General features: G+C 34.7%; 1 protein-coding gene across 10 annotated transcripts; it reads left to right on the forward strand.

Annotated features, from left to right (window-relative positions):
* Positions 1-1,154: 1,154 nt before the first annotated feature.
* LOC120103791 (calcium-transporting ATPase 1, plasma membrane-type-like) lies at positions 1,155-14,041 on the forward strand. 10 transcript variants are annotated; one of them, XR_005508208.1, is made up of 6 exons: positions 1,155-1,316; positions 2,035-2,288; positions 3,886-3,944; positions 4,369-5,245; positions 13,329-13,500; positions 13,632-13,762. XR_005508208.1 is itself a non-coding variant. In XM_039118750.1 (3 exons), the coding sequence occupies exons 1-3, from the start codon at positions 6,454-6,456 to the stop codon at positions 13,697-13,699; spliced, it is 270 nt and encodes an 89-aa protein (XP_038974678.1). In that variant the 5' UTR covers positions 5,252-6,453; the 3' UTR covers positions 13,700-13,762. The 10 variants fall into 10 exon arrangements, 2 of the variants coding, with proteins under 2 accessions (XP_038974678.1, XP_038974677.1); XR_005508203.1 differs by having other exon boundaries at positions 1,180-1,316; positions 3,836-3,944; XR_005508204.1 differs by lacking the exon at positions 4,369-5,245 and having other exon boundaries at positions 1,209-1,316; positions 3,836-3,968.
* Positions 14,042-20,047: the final 6,006 nt, after the last annotated feature.

Consider the following 20,047-nt stretch of genomic DNA (forward strand, 5'->3'; position numbering starts at 1 on the left):
GGAAATTATTATGAAAAATTATTTTAACTAATAATTATAATATTTTATACCTTTATTTTTTATTATACTATAAATATAATATCATATTATATTATATCATAATACATTAATATGTTATGTTAAATAATTTAATATTATGTTATATTATGAAAAATTAATTTATACTAATAATTATAATATTTTATACCTTTATTTTTGTATTATACTATAAACATAATTACATATTATATTATATCATAATACATTAATATGTTATGTTAAATAATTTAATATTATGTTATATTATGGAAAATTAATTTATACTAATAATTATAATATTTTATACCTTTATTATTGTATTATACTATAAATATTATATTATATTACATTACATTATAATACATTAATATGTTATTTTAAATAATTTAATATTATGTTATATTATGGAAAATTAATTTATAATAATAATTATAATATTTTATAACTTTATTATTGTATTGTACTATAAATATTGTATTATATTACATTACATTATAATATATTAATATATTATTTTAAATAATTTAATATTATGTTATATTATGAGAAATTAATTTATAATAATAACTATAATATTTTATACTTTTATTATTGTATTATACTATAAATATAATATATATTACATTATATCATAATACATTAATATGTTATGTTAAATAATTTAATATTATGTTATATTACCAAATATTAATTTACTCTAATAATTATATTACTATTATGCTATATTAACATAATATTATTTTATATTACAATAATATTATACTATATCGTGTATTTATGTATTAATTTATGTTATATTTTATTATGTTCTGTTGTATCATACTATGCAATGTCGTTTATGGTAATTTTATTATACAAAAGTATTATCTCAGTTTGTTTACCAAATACAAAACAAAGTACCACAGTACTTTACGAATGTAGTTACCAAACAGCAAACAGCTTTTTATAACAGCTCTACTTCAGACAGCTCTACTGGGCCATAAATGTAGGTGAGATTGGGCCATGAGGTATTTGTTACTATAATTAGAGTAAGGGAATACGCGTCTATACCACGTCCGGAAATTTAAACATGGGACGGCAGTGTTTCCTTTATTAAAAAGTATTACAATTTTAACATTTTTTTATTTTAATAAGTTGAAAAGTTTTACACCGTTAGATCGAAAATCCAACGGTTATGAGGGCCTCGGTATTGCTTTCAGAAGAACAAGTCTCTCCTCTCCCCCGGTTTGCATACCTCGGTCCTCGGGTTTCTGCGGCCTATCGACTCTGAGACCGGAAGATCGCTGCAGGCTTCGGAGGTCATCTCTTCCGCTCTCTTTTCTATCGATTTTTTTCCCTTACTGATTCTATTTTACTTCGATCGCTCTAAGTATTTGTCTTAATTTTGTAATTGCTATAATTGCTTGATTGATTTTGTTTGGATTTTAATGTGTTTCTCTTTGACCCGATCTTAACCTGTTGCTTCTTTGATCTGGATTTCTATTTGGATTGCTCTTGGATCCGGTTTAGATCCATGAGTATGTATTGGTGATTCTTGGTTGCTATGAATTTCCTTTTTCTTTTTGCGAGGAGAATCCTAGATGTGATTCCTAAATGCTAGAGTTTTCAGTTTTTATTTTAATTTTGTGTCTATTTGTTCTATGTTTTGTTTGATTCTGTTGGTTTGTATGGGATTTCTTAAAGACCCCAAGGCAAATAGAACCCGTAGGAAACTCGAGTTCCTTTTGGATTTCCATCTTGATCAATGACGACCGCTGCATTGTCGTCATATCGTATTATCATGCCGTTGTCATGTTTGAATTCTTTTGGCGAAACGACACTGCATTTATGTCAAGCTCTATAATTCATAGTCTCAAATAATATTTTGCTTTTAAAGTACTTCTAAAAGGTGCGTGCAGTCCCCAACCAAGTATCATTATGAATTTTTTCTTGCAGTGAATGGGTTAGGTCGCTTTTAACTTAGGTTTTTTCTTTTTAACATGAAAATTATAACTATTTATTTCTTATCATCAGCAGGATGGAGTAACAGAGTGCTACTTATGGTGTTACACTGAGTGGATTTTCTGCTGAGATAGTATCGTGAAGGACTGGAGAAACATGTCAGGACAGTCAATATCATTACCTGTCCATTTGAAAGCAAATCAATTTTGGGGATTGATCTTTATTGCATTTGGGTTCATTTCATTTGTGGGATTTTCCTATGCTGCTATACTATCCAAGCTTCTTCCACAATCTGAGAATATATTTTTATCTGCCATTCAGAGTGACAGGTATGAAATTGTAGAAGATGTGCATTTACTATCTTATCATCTTAGATTGGTCCTGAAATTAGCATTATCTCACTAGCCATTTGAATGCCATTATTTTGGATATGGATAATTCATTGTTGAATATTGAAATATGAGTATCATCTGTTCTGCTTGTACACTGTGAAAGTGTATGGATGCCTCATTGTTAAAGTCTATTTGAAATAGCGTGGTATGCCATGATGTTTGGGCTTGACTTAAAAGATGATTTATTGTCTAGCATCAGATATATTTTAAGAACAGGATTGGCAACTAGTGACTTCAACTGTTGATAAGATGTGTTCAAAAATGTTATATCTCCTAAGACAAATATAGGGAAGAAAATACTGCAAAGTTATGTGGATGGGAAGTTTGCCAATGTCTGCAGAAAGAAGTGGAGATGTAACGATTTTGTACACCATGGTTTAGAGCAACTGCTGCGGCCACATGTTGGGGACCTAATGTTGGACAACAAATCTTATTCTGTACACCATGGTTTAAAGCAGCTGCTTGCCCCATTTTGGGGACCTAATGTTGGACAACAAATCTTATTGGCCCTTATTTGGACTGCGAAGGTCACAAATATCCAAATTTGGGCCTGCTGTTTTTCTGGCACGGCATATGGTTTTTCTCATATTTTTAAGGCAGATTTTAAATCATAAGAATCCTCACATATTCAAATAGTTGGTTCTCCAACCATTATTTATTAAGGCAGATTTTAGTGATTTCAAGCGGCAAATCTAAGGAGGAAAAGGGCAACCAGAATCTGAAGATTCCGTTGCTTTTATCTTCTGACATGCAGGAATTAGCTGTTTGGCTGAAAAGCATGCATTTTTTTTTGTCCTTATCTTTTATCCTATGAGAGGACTAAAATGACTCAGACTCTTGATTTAATAGAATGAGTCTCTCTTTAGTATGTAAGGGACAGCTTTTTTTTTTTTTTTGCAGAGAGTCTAGATAAAAAGCTTCGAGTTTATTCCCCCTCCTTCCTCTTCCTCCATTTATTTCTCTTAATTTATTTATATTTTTCCTCTATCTTCTCTATGCTGCCTTTTCTTTTGTCATTTTCCTCATCTTTACTTTACATTGTTCTCAACCGTCCCCATCCTGCACGGGCCCATGCTTCCTCTTTCTTTTCTCATCATTGGATCTGAAACATCATCCACCCAATTTGCTTGAGGGGTTGTTTCATATATCGTGATTGGATTGCTCATCTTATGAGCAATACTTATTTATCAAATGATTAGGAGAACAGTTACAGAGAACAGATTTTGTTGTTATGGAATTACAAATAACGAGGAGAAACAATAACTGAGAATCAATTTTAATGACATAGGATGAAATCTCAGAACTTGTATGCAGAAAGGTGAATCAGTGTATTAACATAATACATCATGCTTATCTTTTCATAATAAAGGTACATTTCTTACCTCCTTTGGTTAATTTGCAATGCACTTACCCTGTTATATGCAACTGAATGCTGCAGCTCCATTATTGGTTAATATTTTGTTAATGCGGTTCCTTTTTAGCAGATACTACTGCCTACTGGTCCCCTTGACACTACCTGTACTTGTCGTGGCAGTGTACTTTCATTGGCTCAGCATGAAGCTTTTCAAGCATGCATAAAATTAGCTCCATCAGGTCTGATGGTTCTCAATAAATCTTGTTAGTTCTAAATACTACTGAGTTATATAGTTTGCCAAACTGCTGCCTTGTTAAACGTGCTTCTTATGTCAGTTATACTGGTCCTTACTTTTGTGAAGCTTTCTAAGTGTTAAAAGTGGCTACAGAGTGGGCCATTCTTGCAATTAAAACAAAACTAAATCCAACATCAATAAAGAGTCATTGTCTATAATTACAGCTCTATTTTTGGAATTCTGTGACCTCTTCAATGCATTCTTGCAAGGGATGTACCCAGACATCCAAGTAGTCCATAGCTAAAGGTGGTAGATCTTGTGTCACATTTTTGCAAAACCCTGATGAGATTCAAACCCAATGAGTACCCTGATCTGTTGAGACTTTCTTGCATTTTTGGTTGGGATGACTAACCAGAACCTCTGGCCAGGCAAGTACCTTAAACTGGAAGGAGCAAGAAGCCCCAGTGGAAAGAAATTCAGATCTCACCAGCTAGTAAATTTCTGTGTCTCATCTTCTGTATGCTTGGAAGACAGCAGTGTCAAGGAATTTATTTCGATCACTCAATGGGTATCATTTGATTATTGTTCAAGTGTAGATCTGATGCTTGCTTACATGGATACATGACAGTTATGCAAGGTTTCGTCACATGGACTCCAGTATCGGAATCTGAAGCTAACAGATTATAGCTGCAACTACAATATTTCCTCATCATCTCTTTGATAAATGGACATCCAAAGGAATTTGGTAGTTATATGGTTGGTAGATTTAGACCTAGTTTGATATTGCTGTAGATGGTAGAGCTTTTGTGCAGTAAGCTTTTAATAAAAAAATGTTTGCTATTTGATGACTATATCTTTGAAGTGCTGTGGAGCTTTTATATCTGTTTAGTAACAAAATAGGATTTTAAGCAGGCTGATTAGTTTGACTAGAGAAGGATCTACCAACAAACAGTTGAACTAGATCATGGATCCTGGGACAAAGTCAGGAACTACTTTTCAGGCAGAAATTCTAATTTTATGAAACCTCATGGTGAAGTATGGTATCTTTCCTAATTTTGGAAATTTTCTTAATCCATAGGCTCTGAGGTAGGGTAAGGTAGGTATTGTGTGGATGGTTGAGTTTATTGATTAGTTGAGTTCTTAAGTGTGTATTCTCACAAGCCATGGCGTACTTGTTTGATTGACAGAAAATGCTTTCTTTGTGAGATCGGATGAATGATTAGTGCAATACTGCAATTCAAGGGGTTGGTATGATACATTGCAAGTGGTTGAACATTGAGTTGCGAGACAGCACGTGCTTGAGCAGTAAGTTGGCAAGCCAAGAACTTCTTTGTGAAGCATTTTCCACCAAACAGTCCATGCCTTCCTCCTTTATATCGCAAGGAAAGACTGTTATTACATGAATAATCTGCTTTGTGAATAAAGTAGATATAATCCAGGGTGAGCCTTGTGCTGGCCAAGTAGATCTAATTATAAATGAAAAAGGAATACTTATTCCAGTTAAACCTGCTTATGCCAAGAATAACCATGAATATGAAAGGTAGCTATGATTTATTCCTGGTGTAAGGCCCCTGTTTGTTCTTACATCCAGCCCTGTGCCTAGATTTCTTTGCAGAAATTTTAGCCGACAAAAATAAGAATTTAAAAGGAGGAAGTATTTGTATTTCACTTCTTTTTCTTGAATGAAATGCAATCCTAAAATATTTAAATGCCATCAAATTGTCATAAAGGATCTTAAAACTATAACCACTTAGTAAGCTTCATGCCAATGAACAAGATATCATCCTGGATGCTCAAAGCTATCATTCAGAATCCTCGAACCAGCGCAATGATAGTGAGGCATTTGATCCATCTGGTTGCTTTTTTCGTTGGTTTATCCCTCCTCATTCAACTTGGATTAATCCTCTTTTTTCCCTTCTCCAGCTTATTTTATTTCTTCCATCTCCTTTTGTTTTCCCCACTTTTTTGAGACAAGGAGGGGCTAATCTTCTCTTGCTATTTGATATTCACCCCACCCACCTAGGTTGGAATATGGGCACCTAGATAGACTAAAAAGCTCACAGAACCATGGCTTTGTTAATTGGGAGACTTATTACTCAGATGACAAGAGGTGATTATTCAAGCAAGAGCTTTAAAACATTTCCTAATGTTGAACTAAATTCAACTAAAGAAGGCAAATGTCCATAGTCCTTGGAGCATCTAGTAAGAGGCTCTATTAGCAAATTAGTGTAGACCTAGTTTGCAACTTTTTGTTTGCTTTTTTTTTTGTTTAATAATATTTTTTTAATAAACCATCTATATTTGTACTCCTGACCTGTATGAAGAGCTAGCCTAAAAGTTGGAAGATGGGTGCCAACCATTCAACCAAGGATTTATTGGCCAAACTAAAGATCTTTTGTTTTATATTTTTATTCTTTTTGCTTTTCTCAATGCGCAAGTCTCCTTACAAGTCTCCTTCTATCCAATGATCAGGTTTTGCTCTTTCATGTCATGGTTAAGGTGATACATGTGTAATGGGAATTAAAATTCGAATATTGATTCAGGTTGGCCTTTGTTGAGCATTTCTTTTCTACCTGAATATGCATCGGTTTGCACTCTTGTTTCTTACTTTTCTCATCTTTGAGCCTGGTCTAGTTAAGGTTGAATATGCGTAGACCAAGCCTACCGATTGTTAAATGTTAGCGTTCTAGGTCAAGTTGAGTTTTACCACGTTACAATTCAAATGCGAATAACGTTGTGGGGTTATTATGCCTTGATGTTTATTGTACGTAGGCAAAAGTTTTTCTTGAACAAGGTGTTTAAGTTGAAAAGAAATATTTTTTTCAAAGAAAAAATTTCAACTCTTGATTTAACTGTGGTTTAATAGTTATTATCCGGTCCTATTTCATGTATTTGTTTAGTCCTATGGTTGGAATTAATTCTTTCTTGAATGAGGCGCTTAAGTTGAAAAGAAAGTTTTTTTGTTTTTAAAAAAAGAAATGACATTTTGATTCTTGATTTGAGTGTAATTTGGCAATTACTCTCTGATCATATTTTGTTTGTCTCTTTAGTCATGGTTGGAGTATTCTGCAAAGAATACCGGCTCTCGACTACTCATACATGCCTATATGCTCATCCCTTCTCTACTCTTTTTCCCGTGCTGATTCTTGTTGTTTAGTCATTTGCCTAAGCCCCATGAAAATTGAATTGATAGATCACACACATGAGCATGTTCTCATCCATAGGAAACACTGTATAACCATTGTTTAAAGCTTTTGGCAAATAATGGCTGTATTAGAATTCTCATGGATGTTTCTTCTTGTTTAATCTAAATCATCCACTTTAGAAAAATATTTTAATTGAAAAGTTTGATTTTTTTTTTTTTTGGGTGGGGGGAGGGGGGATGAAAGAGTAGGCTTTATGTAAAAGTAATTTTATTCAAAATCTTAGCAATAGAAATAATCAACACCAAAGGGAAATAGGGAGAGCAAGCTTAGCTTGTTTATGGCAACAGATAAATAGGACACTTGTTTACTAAAAATGATAAACAATTATAGCACACTCTAATATCTGTATTTAAGTCTTGGATTATCTACTATACTGGAAAAACACCTGGGACTATGACTTTGCAAACAAACTATACCATAAACTGGTCAAACACTCATGAAAGTATCATGTACAAGTTTAAGCCTCCTCCAGCCATCAACTTAATCAAGGGTGTGTTTGGATATTTGCAACTAGGTTTATATGAATCTGGACTATAAGAGGTAGCTCTTTTCTAGTGTTTGGATTGCTATAAGTTGATGAAATTCTTGTGGGTCAAACTACATTTGGAGGTCCATTCGCAGTATTTTGTTTTATAGCCAAATTCGCCGAAGACAAGCTACTGCAACTAGAAAAATCGTTGGAAACATCTTTATGATGGGTTTAAATCCTAGCAAGGTTACTGGCCGGTGCAGACATAATTAATACCATTTTTGTAATACAACCAATTACATCTACAGTTATCATATACAGGCAAACAAATATGTGATGTTATTTTTCTGCAACTACAAAACCACTACATCAAGCATTGAAATTATAGTTGTAAATGGAGCAACTACAACCAAACATAATCTCATTTAAATGCATTTCTCAGTTACAGATATCCAAAGACTATCTAAATTATTATAATCTTGCCCAAAGGTGGTTCGATGTGCTCTTTTTTATCACGGATTTTTGCATATGATGAAGCACCATGTAGCCCTTAATGATGATGGGAACCCAACAACATTCTTGAATGATGCTTTTCTTGACTCTCATGTAAACACAAGCCATGATGCATCCAATTAATTGCCTCGTCTTCTACAATATGGGTAGTATTGTATATATTATTTTATTGTATATTGTCAAGTTAACATGCTAACATGTGATTGGAGCCAGTACTAAGAAAAATTGTCATGTAGGGCTGGTTAATTGAACAGTTACAGGACAGATGCCCTTAAGCATTTCTCGTTAAAAATTCAGATAAATTCAAAATTATTTTCAACTATATCCTGCCAAGTTAGCACGCGAGAACAACAACATAGTATACTGTTCAATACTCTTGCATTCATGCTTAGATGTCCCTCCTTTTAGTAACTATTGAAATAGTGATGTCTTGACAATGATGATGATGATGACGGTTACCACCATCTATCGTACCTATCTCCATAATAGACTACTGCTGGTGGGTCTACACTTATTTTCTAGCCTTTTATGTACTATATAGTAAATTATCAAATGTCATAGGCCACATGATTCTCTTATTAAAAAAGAAAAATACTGCATATCAAGCAAGCTTCCAATAACAATGTTACTACAACGATTCTCTACTAAAAATCACTATTAATCATTATAATGGCTACAAATTTACCTTATATTATTAATTTGGATTTTTTTGTAACACTGAAATTTGTATTTGGATCCTTTCTGATTTGAATTTGCAATGACAACCATTTATATATTGCACGATAGCCATGATTGGATGATCTTACACATTTATAAAGCATATTGTAAAATAATGGGGCTGATGCAATTACAAACACCATGCAATACATGGACTGCTATGTTTGCAGGTCATCCCTCTCTAGTTCAATGCCAAACTAGAGAGGATCCAAAGTCGTCACAAAATTAGATTGAATCTGTAGAATGCTCTCTCTCACATGAAGAGTATATATACTTTTTAATTTGTGTCATAACTATTAATATAAATTATTTTAGTTGAAAAATATATTGAATTAGGATTTAATAAAAAGGAATTTTATTCATTATCTACCACTAGGGAAAATCAATGCCAGTAGAAAGGAATTGGAATGGGCTCCTCTTGTTTATTATTGCAGTTATATATTCTAATATGACGATTTATTTGTTATAGTGGCAAAAAAGAAACCATGACTTTATATACCAACCATGTAATACATGGGTCAAATAGTTATAAAGATGTTTCTATTAGAAAACAATTTGACTTGGTTGATGTCGAGCATGCGATGATTGATGAGAGAAGTGGTGGGCTCTTTTTTATTCCTCGACAATGAGGACTTAAAATCTGTCATATGATTTAAATGTTTGGCTATAACATTAGAGATGTGTTGAGGTAGTTTGTCCCTGAACTTTTGAAAATTATTTCGTGCTTCATTCATATGATAATGATCATTTTCTAAATTAGAATAATAATTATCATATGAATCATATGCTTTTTATGATAATTATCATCATAGAAACAATGATCATAATAAATGAAGAATGCAGAATGAATTGAGAAACACCATGAAAAAGTGAGTAAGAACTACTAGATAAATTCTAGGGTATGTCGAACTTACACTCTAGAGAAAAGAAAAGAAAAAAGGTACATTGGATAGCCTTAGAAGCCTTGTCCATTTTTCTGAATATCCATTGAATGTGTATAGAGCGTGAGGGATCATGAATGGAGCTTCTCTTCCTTCTTATAATGTAGATTGGTAGTTATCTCCATTAATAACTATGATCTTTTATTGTTTGCGCTAGTATCTTCTTATGGGTGGTTGCCGATTGTTCTCCTATATGGATAATTTTTTTGTGTAACTAACTTTCTCTAGGTAGTTAACTCCAGCAATAAACTACCCATGTATTGTCTTTTGTGTAAATAACAAGTGGCTAACCTTGATCCATCCAATTGCTAAGATATAATTGATTAATAAAAAATCTTGGTTGATATAATTACCGACCACTTTTTTTGGAGTTGGTTGATGATCCATTAATTTTTAAAAGGTAAGTGCAGTTTTGTACCCTTTTTGAATTTCAACCGCAAGGTTGTTTGGAACTGAGCAAATGAGTTTATATTTCAATTTAAGTTACATGTATTCAGAATTGCATGTAGCTTAGTAACAGATAGGTGATTTTATTATATTTGAAAGGCCATTACTGGAGATGATGTTGTTATAATTGTCTTTTAGTTTGAAAGGCTAGAACTGGAGGTTTTATGTTTAATGAAACAGCTTGGTTACAAGAAACTACAAGAATTGCAGACATCTGGAAAATTAAGATAATGAACTTATCCTATTTCTCGTGTGCTTTTTTGCTGGATATAGTTTATGGTTCTTGCATATCATTAAGCATCATATAACCCTTGTGTTTGGAGCCCCTAAACCCTACATGAATAATGCTTGTTTTAACTCTCCTTAGGCACAAGCAATAACACAGGAATCTTGGTCCAAACTAACTGCAGTTTTTTTTGTGTGCAACCATATGGGTTTTGATTTCAGCAGTCAAGAGTGGTTAAGCTTTAGGTTCATCAGTTGCAGTGGATATCCTACAAAAACCAGAATTATCAATTAATATTAGGGGAAAATATGGAGAAAAATGAAATTAACAGAACTCAACTAGGACTTTATCGCAAACTAGTTGAGGTTGGCTACATAAATCCTTTTTCTCCATTCCGCTCTATTTAGGGCCATGCTTTCTGAAAGATGTTGAGATGGAGAACGATAAAATAATTCAAAAAAATATATTAGAGATCATTCTAAAGTATATTATTTTGTCTATGGACCTTTGGATGTATTGCCTCACTGAGTTTACACTGAAACGTTAATTTTTTAAATAAGATATTAATTTTCAAAAATATCTATAAAATTTAAAGAAATTTCATAAGTAACTTGTACAATATGCAGACCCATAATTTAGTTTTGGCTTAAATCCTGGAACTGGCCAAAGTTTGTGTTGATTCTAGTCAAAATTGAAATATCCCGGTTTTGGTTCCGGAGATTTTGGTGAAACTTTGAACCGTGTTTGGAACAATTCCATGTAAATATAATATTGTAAATTATCCTATATACTTGTGGTGATTTTCATTTAACATATAATTTCTTTTTTTGTGCCATACATACTCACATTCCGAACTGTCTTCATAATATCAACAGTAGAAATGAGCTAAAAATTCATGACAAGGATACACAGATGCATAACTATGTTTGACAAGAGATTCTGAGTGGTCCTATATATTCCTTCGGTTTTATAGGAAGCTTGTAGATTTCTACTGCAATGAGAAGCTTCAATACTATCATTTACCACAGTTTCTAACCTTTGGCCTGAAACAGGACATACTTTTCTTCTCATTATTCTGTCCATTGGGCTGTCTAATTCCTAAAAGAAAACCGAAATAATCAACAAATAAGATAATCAGGCCATCTTGAACTGAAACAATAGGCTGCTTAAGATAGTGAGACAGGTTTAAAAAAAGAAAGCAGGCTAACCTATACTTCATGTACCAAGCTGTAACTGTATGTTCTGTATTGCTTTGATAAGCAGCTGGTGGATGAGATACTATAAGATAGGATGACTGCTGCTTGTAAATTTCTGTGGTCTTAGGTGCTTGAAAAGTCTAACAATCTAAGTTAATGATAACATGGCTCATGAAAGACATTTACGTGTAATCTCGTAAAAGAATGATCTTGCTAATTCTTTGACTGCTATATGGCTGCAAGTGTGTTTCCACATTAAAGGGTTTGAAGATGCACCCGTGGTGTTTCTGAAAACAATCTACATGCTTTTGTAGGATGAACGGATGAAAGGTCACTTAAGTGATGAGTATGGGTGAGGAGCTCTATAACATGCTACCACATGTTTTAACTTGAAATGAATGAGACATAGATTGACAGGCCTTGTTATATAGCATTCAGAGAACAGTGTTTTCTGGTTCCATATACCCTGTTATGAGTTCAAGCTGATTGCATTTATTTGAGAAGTTTGGATATGTTGAAGAGCAGCAAGGTTTTGTGATACCATAATGGGGTTGCTAGTGGCATGTAGGCCTACTGTTTTTAAGGGTATCTGTCATGGTACGCTACACCGCACCGAATCATATGGTACAAGACGTACGACACCGGTAATATGGTATGCGAGGCGTATCGACATTGAGTACACCAAACTGCCCCCTGTACCGGGCATACCGACACAATGACAAAGTGGCACTGATACGGGGCCTAGTATCGAAACGGCGTACCTTGGTATCTGTTATTGTGTGCATGCATGCGTTATAGCTATGGGGTATATTGTTGTATCAGCAACATAATAGCTTGGGTCTAATATCGGAGTATCTCATTGAAGCTGTAAGCTGTTATTGCTGATATAAGAGATATTGCCTGATAGGATTGCTTTCCTTTTGCATATGCACTTTATGATGCCAATTTTTTAACTATTATTACTCTTACAAATTTTTTTTATCGAATGTTCCTTTTGTGTCTGCGTGTTTTGGGAAGGAGGATGGTGGGTTAAGTTGATTGTATATATAACCTTTGCATTTTATAAGCTTCTTGATTTGTAAATAATTTAGAAAGTTAAGAAAAGATGGTAAGAAAGCTTTGAGAATTTGATCTGTTCCTGGAATGACCTGAACATTTTCCTTTCAGAATGCAGTCAATAATAAGTTACACAACATTCGACTAAAAATCCTGCTGTGAATTCATGTCAGAACTTCGTTAACATTGTTGACATGTCCCTATTTACCCAACGTAAGCTGATAATGTCATAACAAATGTTAGTAGCACTCTAGAAAGCAAAAATGTTTTCAAGTGCTCAATATACCTGAAAAATGATGAAAATCATCGCAGTTAATTATTAGATTTTTCAACTTTTTAATGAGGATGGGCAGAGGACATGCGCATTCCGTATGAAAATAAAGCGAGAATTCCTTATTGGTTGAAAACTGAAGCCTCAAAATGGTTCATCCGAGCTTTTGCTCCTATGTGATAATTGTCGGTCCAGTACAATTGTGAAAATTCTAAGTAACTGTGACGCTGAAGCCTTGTTCTTCTATCTTTAAATTAGAAATTCTTGCTGTGTTATTATTACATTAATAATTGCAGCTATTTTTAACTTCTTTATGCTATTTCTTCAACCCGTATGTTATGCATAGGTAGCAAAAGGGAGTGCTGATGTGATCATAGTGGATGACAACTTCACTACCATTATAAATGTAGCCAAATGGGGTCGTGTGGTTGACATAAATATCCAGAAGTTTGTACAGTTCCAATTGACAGTTAATGTGGTTGCTCTGATGGTCAATTTTGTTTCTACATGCATCACAGGTACACCAAATCCTCATTGGAACTCCTTTCTTGCCGTCCTTTTTAGGGACTCTTAAGTTGTAATGCCTTTTAAATCACTTTTTTCTCATGTTATTTAATTCTTAGGGAGTGATCCACTTACTGCTGTCCAGTTGCTCTGGGTCAACAAGATTATGGATATGTTCGGTGCGTTAGCATTAACATCAGAGCCTCCAAGTGATGAACTAACGGAAAGACCACCTGATGGGCGGGGAGAGAACTTCATCACCAGGGTCATGTGGAGTAATATCATTGGCCAGAGTATATATAAGCTGGCTGTACTTGGACTTCTCATGTTTGATGGGAAACAACTGTTGAAAATCAGGGGTCCAGGTGGTGATTCAGTTTTCAATAATTTCATATTCAACACATTTGTGTTTTGCCAGGTATCCATTGTAACTGTATGTTTTAAGTAAAAATATGAAACATTTCTTGTAATTATGGCTTAGCACCATTATTGCATGGTTTTTCATTTTGGATCTCAACTGGCTGAATTTATAGTTTCTGTGTGGTAGTTCTCTTATGTTTTCCTTATTCACAGAATATTGATTGTTCTTTCGTGTGGTATATTGGATGTCCTTTTGGTTTAGTAGTAGATGAAAATTGAGTTATAACAACTAGAGAGGTCAACTATGGGGTTGTTTTAATTATCTAAAACAAGATGATGTGGAGGTATTATGCTTTCTTTCTTTCCCCGCGCCCCCTTTTGAGAGAGAGAGAGAGAGAGTAGGAGGAGCAGAAGCAGGGTGCCTCCTTCCTTTGTTGGGTGAAGGCAGGAATCAAACACAGGCCTCTAGTATCAACACTTAATCATTAACAACTCTTCAATTGGCACCTTATTTCTAATGTTGAATGATTTTATTTTTAATGAAAAGATAAATTGCCAAACTTTTCCTACTACAGGTGCCTTTTCTAAACAAATGACAGCTTATTCTTCAATATTTTGCTAACATATAGCCTCTATTAGGTTCTTCAACTTCCAAATTTTGCCTTCCGAAAAGGTGCAGTTTCTTTTGTCTTGCCTTTTGCCCTCTTTTCTCGTCTAGGCTCTAAGTTTAGGAGAATCATGAAGTTGTCTGCCCAGTTTTCATGAGCTTGGTTTGCATAACCAATAAAGTAGGACCCCTTCATTAATCCATTAGTTTTTAGGTTCATGAAAAGCATCTTTGTTGCTAAAATAGCCTTGCTTAAAATTTGGACCCATTGAGAACCAAATGTGCGAGTCGCAGAACTTTCGATAATGTTTGGTCGAATCAGACCTTTACTCAGAGATTTAGCGATGCCTGTTGGATGCGTGCAAAAAATATAGCAGATGTATTGTATATACTTTATAACCGTTATCAACTAATATTTTCTAAACGAATTATCTAAAGGTATCTATGTTATAAGCTACAAGGATACTAAGAAGATATCTCCATGGTTATTAATAAGTTTATAGTGGTTCCCATCTTGATGGATTTCTCTATTCTTATTGTTGTCACTTTTGTTGTTGCAGGTGCATACTTGTTATGAAGGTCTTGATATCCATATATGATATTATGTTAAACACAAATTGTAAACCTTATATCTGCACTCCCTATCTTACAATACATAAATACAACCATCTTGTGCCTAACTCCCTCTCTCTCTCTCTATATATATATATATATATATATATATATATATATATATATATATATATATAAGGAGATACATAGATGGGGTTCTATTTAATATAAAGTGATATTAGGCTTTCTAAAGATAAAACACATTTGCTCTTCTAGATAATTTCATCCTACTAGCTTATCTAGGTTCTATTCCCTCATCTCATTGTTTTTGGTGGCAAAAATGGTGGCAAAAATCGTGACAAAGTGAATTGAAAATCCACACTGATCTGGTGCATTTTAGAATGCGTAGACCAGAGTTTAATGATGGTTTTGATGCTTAGATCATAGCAAAGTCTCATATCATGCCATTGAAGCCATCTAGGAGAAGGGGTGACATGATACACAGCGTCCCCCTTAAATCTGCAGTGGACTGTCAGGTGAGTTCACTTCCAATTTCCTGTTGCAAAGGGAATGTATAGTTCACATCTAGTCACCACCTTTGGCGGTTTTGGTAACTAATATCGGTTAGCAACTACACACACGATCAACAATATCTGCTATCCCCTATTGACCCTTGCACATCATTCATTTCCTTCATCTTATACATTCATATCTTGTGTTGGCTGTTTTCCTTGATCGCTTTGCAACAATGTCTTCTTGCCTTTAAAGACAATTTTGTGACCGATTCGTCTCCCCTCAAGGCTGATCATGGTTATCTTAGTCATTTGGCTTGTGTAGCCAAAATTTCTAACTTTGACTATTTCCTTCATGCTTGATAAGATTCATCATGACCGAATCCTATCCATCTAGCAAGGATCACGTAACTTTCACCAGTCCAACTTGGTTCATATGGCCCTTGCTCATCGCTACTTTTTAGGTGGCTGATATGTAATGTAAGCAATGTCTCCCATATCTTGCTTGCCGATAATCAAGAGCCTGACGGGATGCCCATTATCATTTTCTCAGTGATTGTAGTTTGAAAATATACCATCGTGATTTTGACTGAATAATGTTCTTTTTACCAAAGCATCCTCTTTGATAAACTCCCTATACCTTCATTCCTTCAAATTGTCTGTTCTTGCTGCATTTCTGTTTATGGACTTATTCATAGGTATCTAAATAGTTCAAACATTACTCAAAGGATCGACAATATTTATAGGAATTCAATTTTATTCTTCGCATTGATGGAGATTTTATCTCATCTTCTGTGAGAGCATGCCTTGTCCTATAAATAAACCTTGCATCATTCTTCTTAGTGCTCATTTTTTCTTCTTTGTGAATAACCTCATGCCTCCCTTCAATCTTCCTTTAATTACCATAATGAGATTAATAATTGGCTAGGGCAACCCATTCATTTTGACCACCCAACTTCCAACTAGCATACTACCATAAATTAGGATCTTGTTTCAAGCAGGTCAATACCGTCATCTCTAATTTTCCAATTTGGCAAGTTGGCATTTTTATCATTGACCTATGGCTAATCCTGTGCTCCATCTTTTTGGGCTGATTTGAGTAGACTTCTTTATATTTCCACTTTCGTCAGCTACGTCTGCATCCAATCCCTCATCCCACCTCACTCATTGGGCAAAGGTGGGTTAGGTAGGGGCTATTATCGATACATGTCCTACAATTGGAAACAACATAACCATACCTACCTCATACCACAAAAGAATATTTTGCATATAAATCAAACAAATAAAAAAAGAATATAAAAAATATATCTCAATATGCCACATAACATTAAACAAAATAAGTCCAACATATAGAACATTACAATCCAAATTTTGAACAATAATAGAGACCACAAATAAAAAAATATTATTTTTTAGCAAGCCAAGTGTACCTTAAACTAAGAAAAGAAATCAACTAGAAAAATGAACAACTAAGCATTTATCTTATAGCCTATTATAATGAGATGTTCAGTCTAATTATCAAGCCCATCATAATTTTTAGTGTTCTTTCTATTGCAGTTTCTGAAGGTTTGCTCACTCGACAGTTGGATGTCAAAAATACATTTCTCCATGGACATCTCACTGAGAATATTTATATGAAAGAACCTCTTAGTTTTACTGATCTTAACCATTCCACTTATATTTGCAAGCTATGATGTTCTCTTCGTGGTCTTAAACAGACACAACATGTTTGGTTTTAATAGCTGAACTCTCACTTACATACTCTTGGCTTTCGTGGGTCTAATGTTGATGTCTCACTCTTTATCAAATGCATCAAAGAATATATGGCACTCTTTTTGATTTATGTCGATGATATTATTTTTATTAGCACTTCTACTGCTCGTTGGATGATCTTATTTCTTCTTTACAAATTGAATTCGCTATGAAGGGATCTAGGCACTTTTTACTACATTTTAGGCATTGAGGCTAAGGCTACTATTTCTTAATTTCATCTAATCCAATCAAAGTACATTTCTGATCTTCTTCTCAAAATCTACATTGATAGTTCTAGGCCTATTTCAGTACCTATATCTATTAGGTTCCAACTCTCTCATTCTGATAGTTTGCCAATTTTTGATCTGACCCAATATCGTATGTGGTGGGTGCACTTTAATATCTTACTCTTATGCATGTTGATATTTCTTTTGTAGTCAACTAAGTATGTCAATTCATGCATAGGTCCACTTCCATGCATTGGCTTGCAGTCAAGCATATTTTTTGCTACTTGAAGCATACCATCGACTATGATCTTTATTTAACCAAAAGCCCATACTCTTCTCTTCATGTCTATTTCGATGCCAATTGGATCGGTAATCCTAATGACTGACATTCTATAAATGGCTTTAATATTTTTCTTGGTCCAAATCTCACATCCTAAAGTGCTAGAAAGCAACTCACTATGGTGCGAGTAAGTACCAAATCCAAATATAAAGGGCTTGCTAATGTCACTATTGAACTAATTTAGATTTAATCTTTACTATAGAAGTTGGGTATCTCACTTTCTCAACTACCTATACTTGGTGTGATAACTTATCTACGATATATCTCACCGTCGATCCCACGTTTCATGCTCGGGCCAAGCATATTGAAATTGACTTTCATTTTGTTCAAGATCGAGTGACTCGTTGTCAGCTTAATACCTGACTCATCTTCTCCAATGACAAACTCGCCGATATATTTACCAAAGAATTTGTCTTCCAATACTTTTAACAATTGTGTTCCAAGCTCTCGGTGGTACCTACCTTAGTTTGTGGGGGGAGGGGGTGTTGACAATATCTTCATCTCAGCCCCATATCAAGCCGCATACCAAGTGTCTATTATTCAAGAAATTTTGACTTTTGAACTTTGAGGTTTGAATTTGGAATTTTGAATTCTGTATATAACATAAATTTAGGATTTAATACTAGAGATCCATTTGTTAATTCTTTCTTTCTTTGTATCATCTTACTTGTAATCTTTTGTATATATGATGACCACCTCATAATATTGAGGTAGGAAAGTTTCCCACAAAATTCTTATTTTCTACATATTCTTTCTTTCCCACACACATGTTTAATCTTTCTCATGGTTGATTACAATATTTTTTTCTCTATTATCATCATATCATCATAATCATAAAGGCTTGTATATAATCGGGGCGGGTTTGGGATGGGTATTGCCATCATTTGCACTTGTCTTGGATCCACTATAGGTTTTAGAATGAAGACCCATCCTGCAGGTCAGGTAAAACTCGGCCCATCAGGATCAGAATAAGTCAATACCTGATATGGCAGAGTAAATTGCCACCTCTAGGTACAAACCAGCTTTCTTAATTAGCTTTTATGGGCATGAATGCATGAAGTGATTTCAAACTACCAATTATCACCGAAGATTTTTCTTTCTATACCTTATAATTGTTTTGAAATAAATACTTTAATCACTAAACATTATATCCAACACCTAAACTAGTACTAATTTCAAATATTTAATAGTTGGTAGCCAGCTAAACTGACATCAAATTATATGGTAAATCCTCCCAAGATGCCTGCCCACATCAGTACCTCTCTCGAGCTTTATAATTGGACAAATATTTCAAATATTTTGTTCATCTGAGATATTTGAACATCAAGATATCTTGGCTCCATTGCAATCCTTCTCTCCCATTCTCCTTACTTGCTATCCCAACTAGGCCATTACCCTTGAGCCTAACTCGACTTTCTTAGCCGATAACACATCTACTCACCTCTAGCCGAGTTGAGCTGAAGAAACCTATTAACTATAAGTCCTCTTAAGTAGCAAGTTACCAAAACAGTACATGTTGATGTTTTATGATGCAATTGATCCTCTCATAAGGCCATGATGCCAGTGATTAGACCTTCTTCTCAGGTGGGTCGGGTCGGGTTCGAACTAGGCTCAGGCCCAGCATGATCAAAATTATTCAAGCCCGAGCCTGGCCCAACCTAGTCTTCAAGCTCATTTCCCAAGCCTGAGTCCAATAGCTTTAGACTTCTGATCATATCTCAGAACTTTTCATAAAAAAGCCCACCAGCACAAATCAACGGCCCGATTACTCCTTTTGCCCTTAATATCAAGTCCACTCCCAATCCCCTTTTCCTCTTGCTCTCATATGGCTATGAGAGCAAGAGGGAAGTTGCGGCAGCGGCAATCCAATTTGACCTCGGCCCGATGTTTCCTCAACCATGTGAGAGCGAGAGGGTGGCCTCTCTCCCAACCAGCCATTTAAGCTAACCAACTCTTTCAAGGTAGAAATCCCTAGGCTCTTCGATCTAACCTGGATCCGATAGTAGAAAAGTTGGTGCAGGTGAAGAAGCCGAAGGCCACAACAGTCTCGTCGTTGAGGAGGATTGAGTTCCTTCCTGGAAGGGAGCCCTTCTCCCCCATCATCGGCACGGAGCCCTTCTCCCCTTCCCCAAGAAATTTCCATCTCGAAACTCTAAAGGCCAACTTGGATTCTCACCAACAAGCACTAGGTCCTAGGAGATCTACGTTGGC

Source organism: Phoenix dactylifera, unplaced genomic scaffold, assembly GCF_009389715.1.
Source record: "Phoenix dactylifera cultivar Barhee BC4 unplaced genomic scaffold, palm_55x_up_171113_PBpolish2nd_filt_p 000405F, whole genome shotgun sequence".
Taxonomy (NCBI): domain Eukaryota; kingdom Viridiplantae; phylum Streptophyta; class Magnoliopsida; order Arecales; family Arecaceae; genus Phoenix; species Phoenix dactylifera.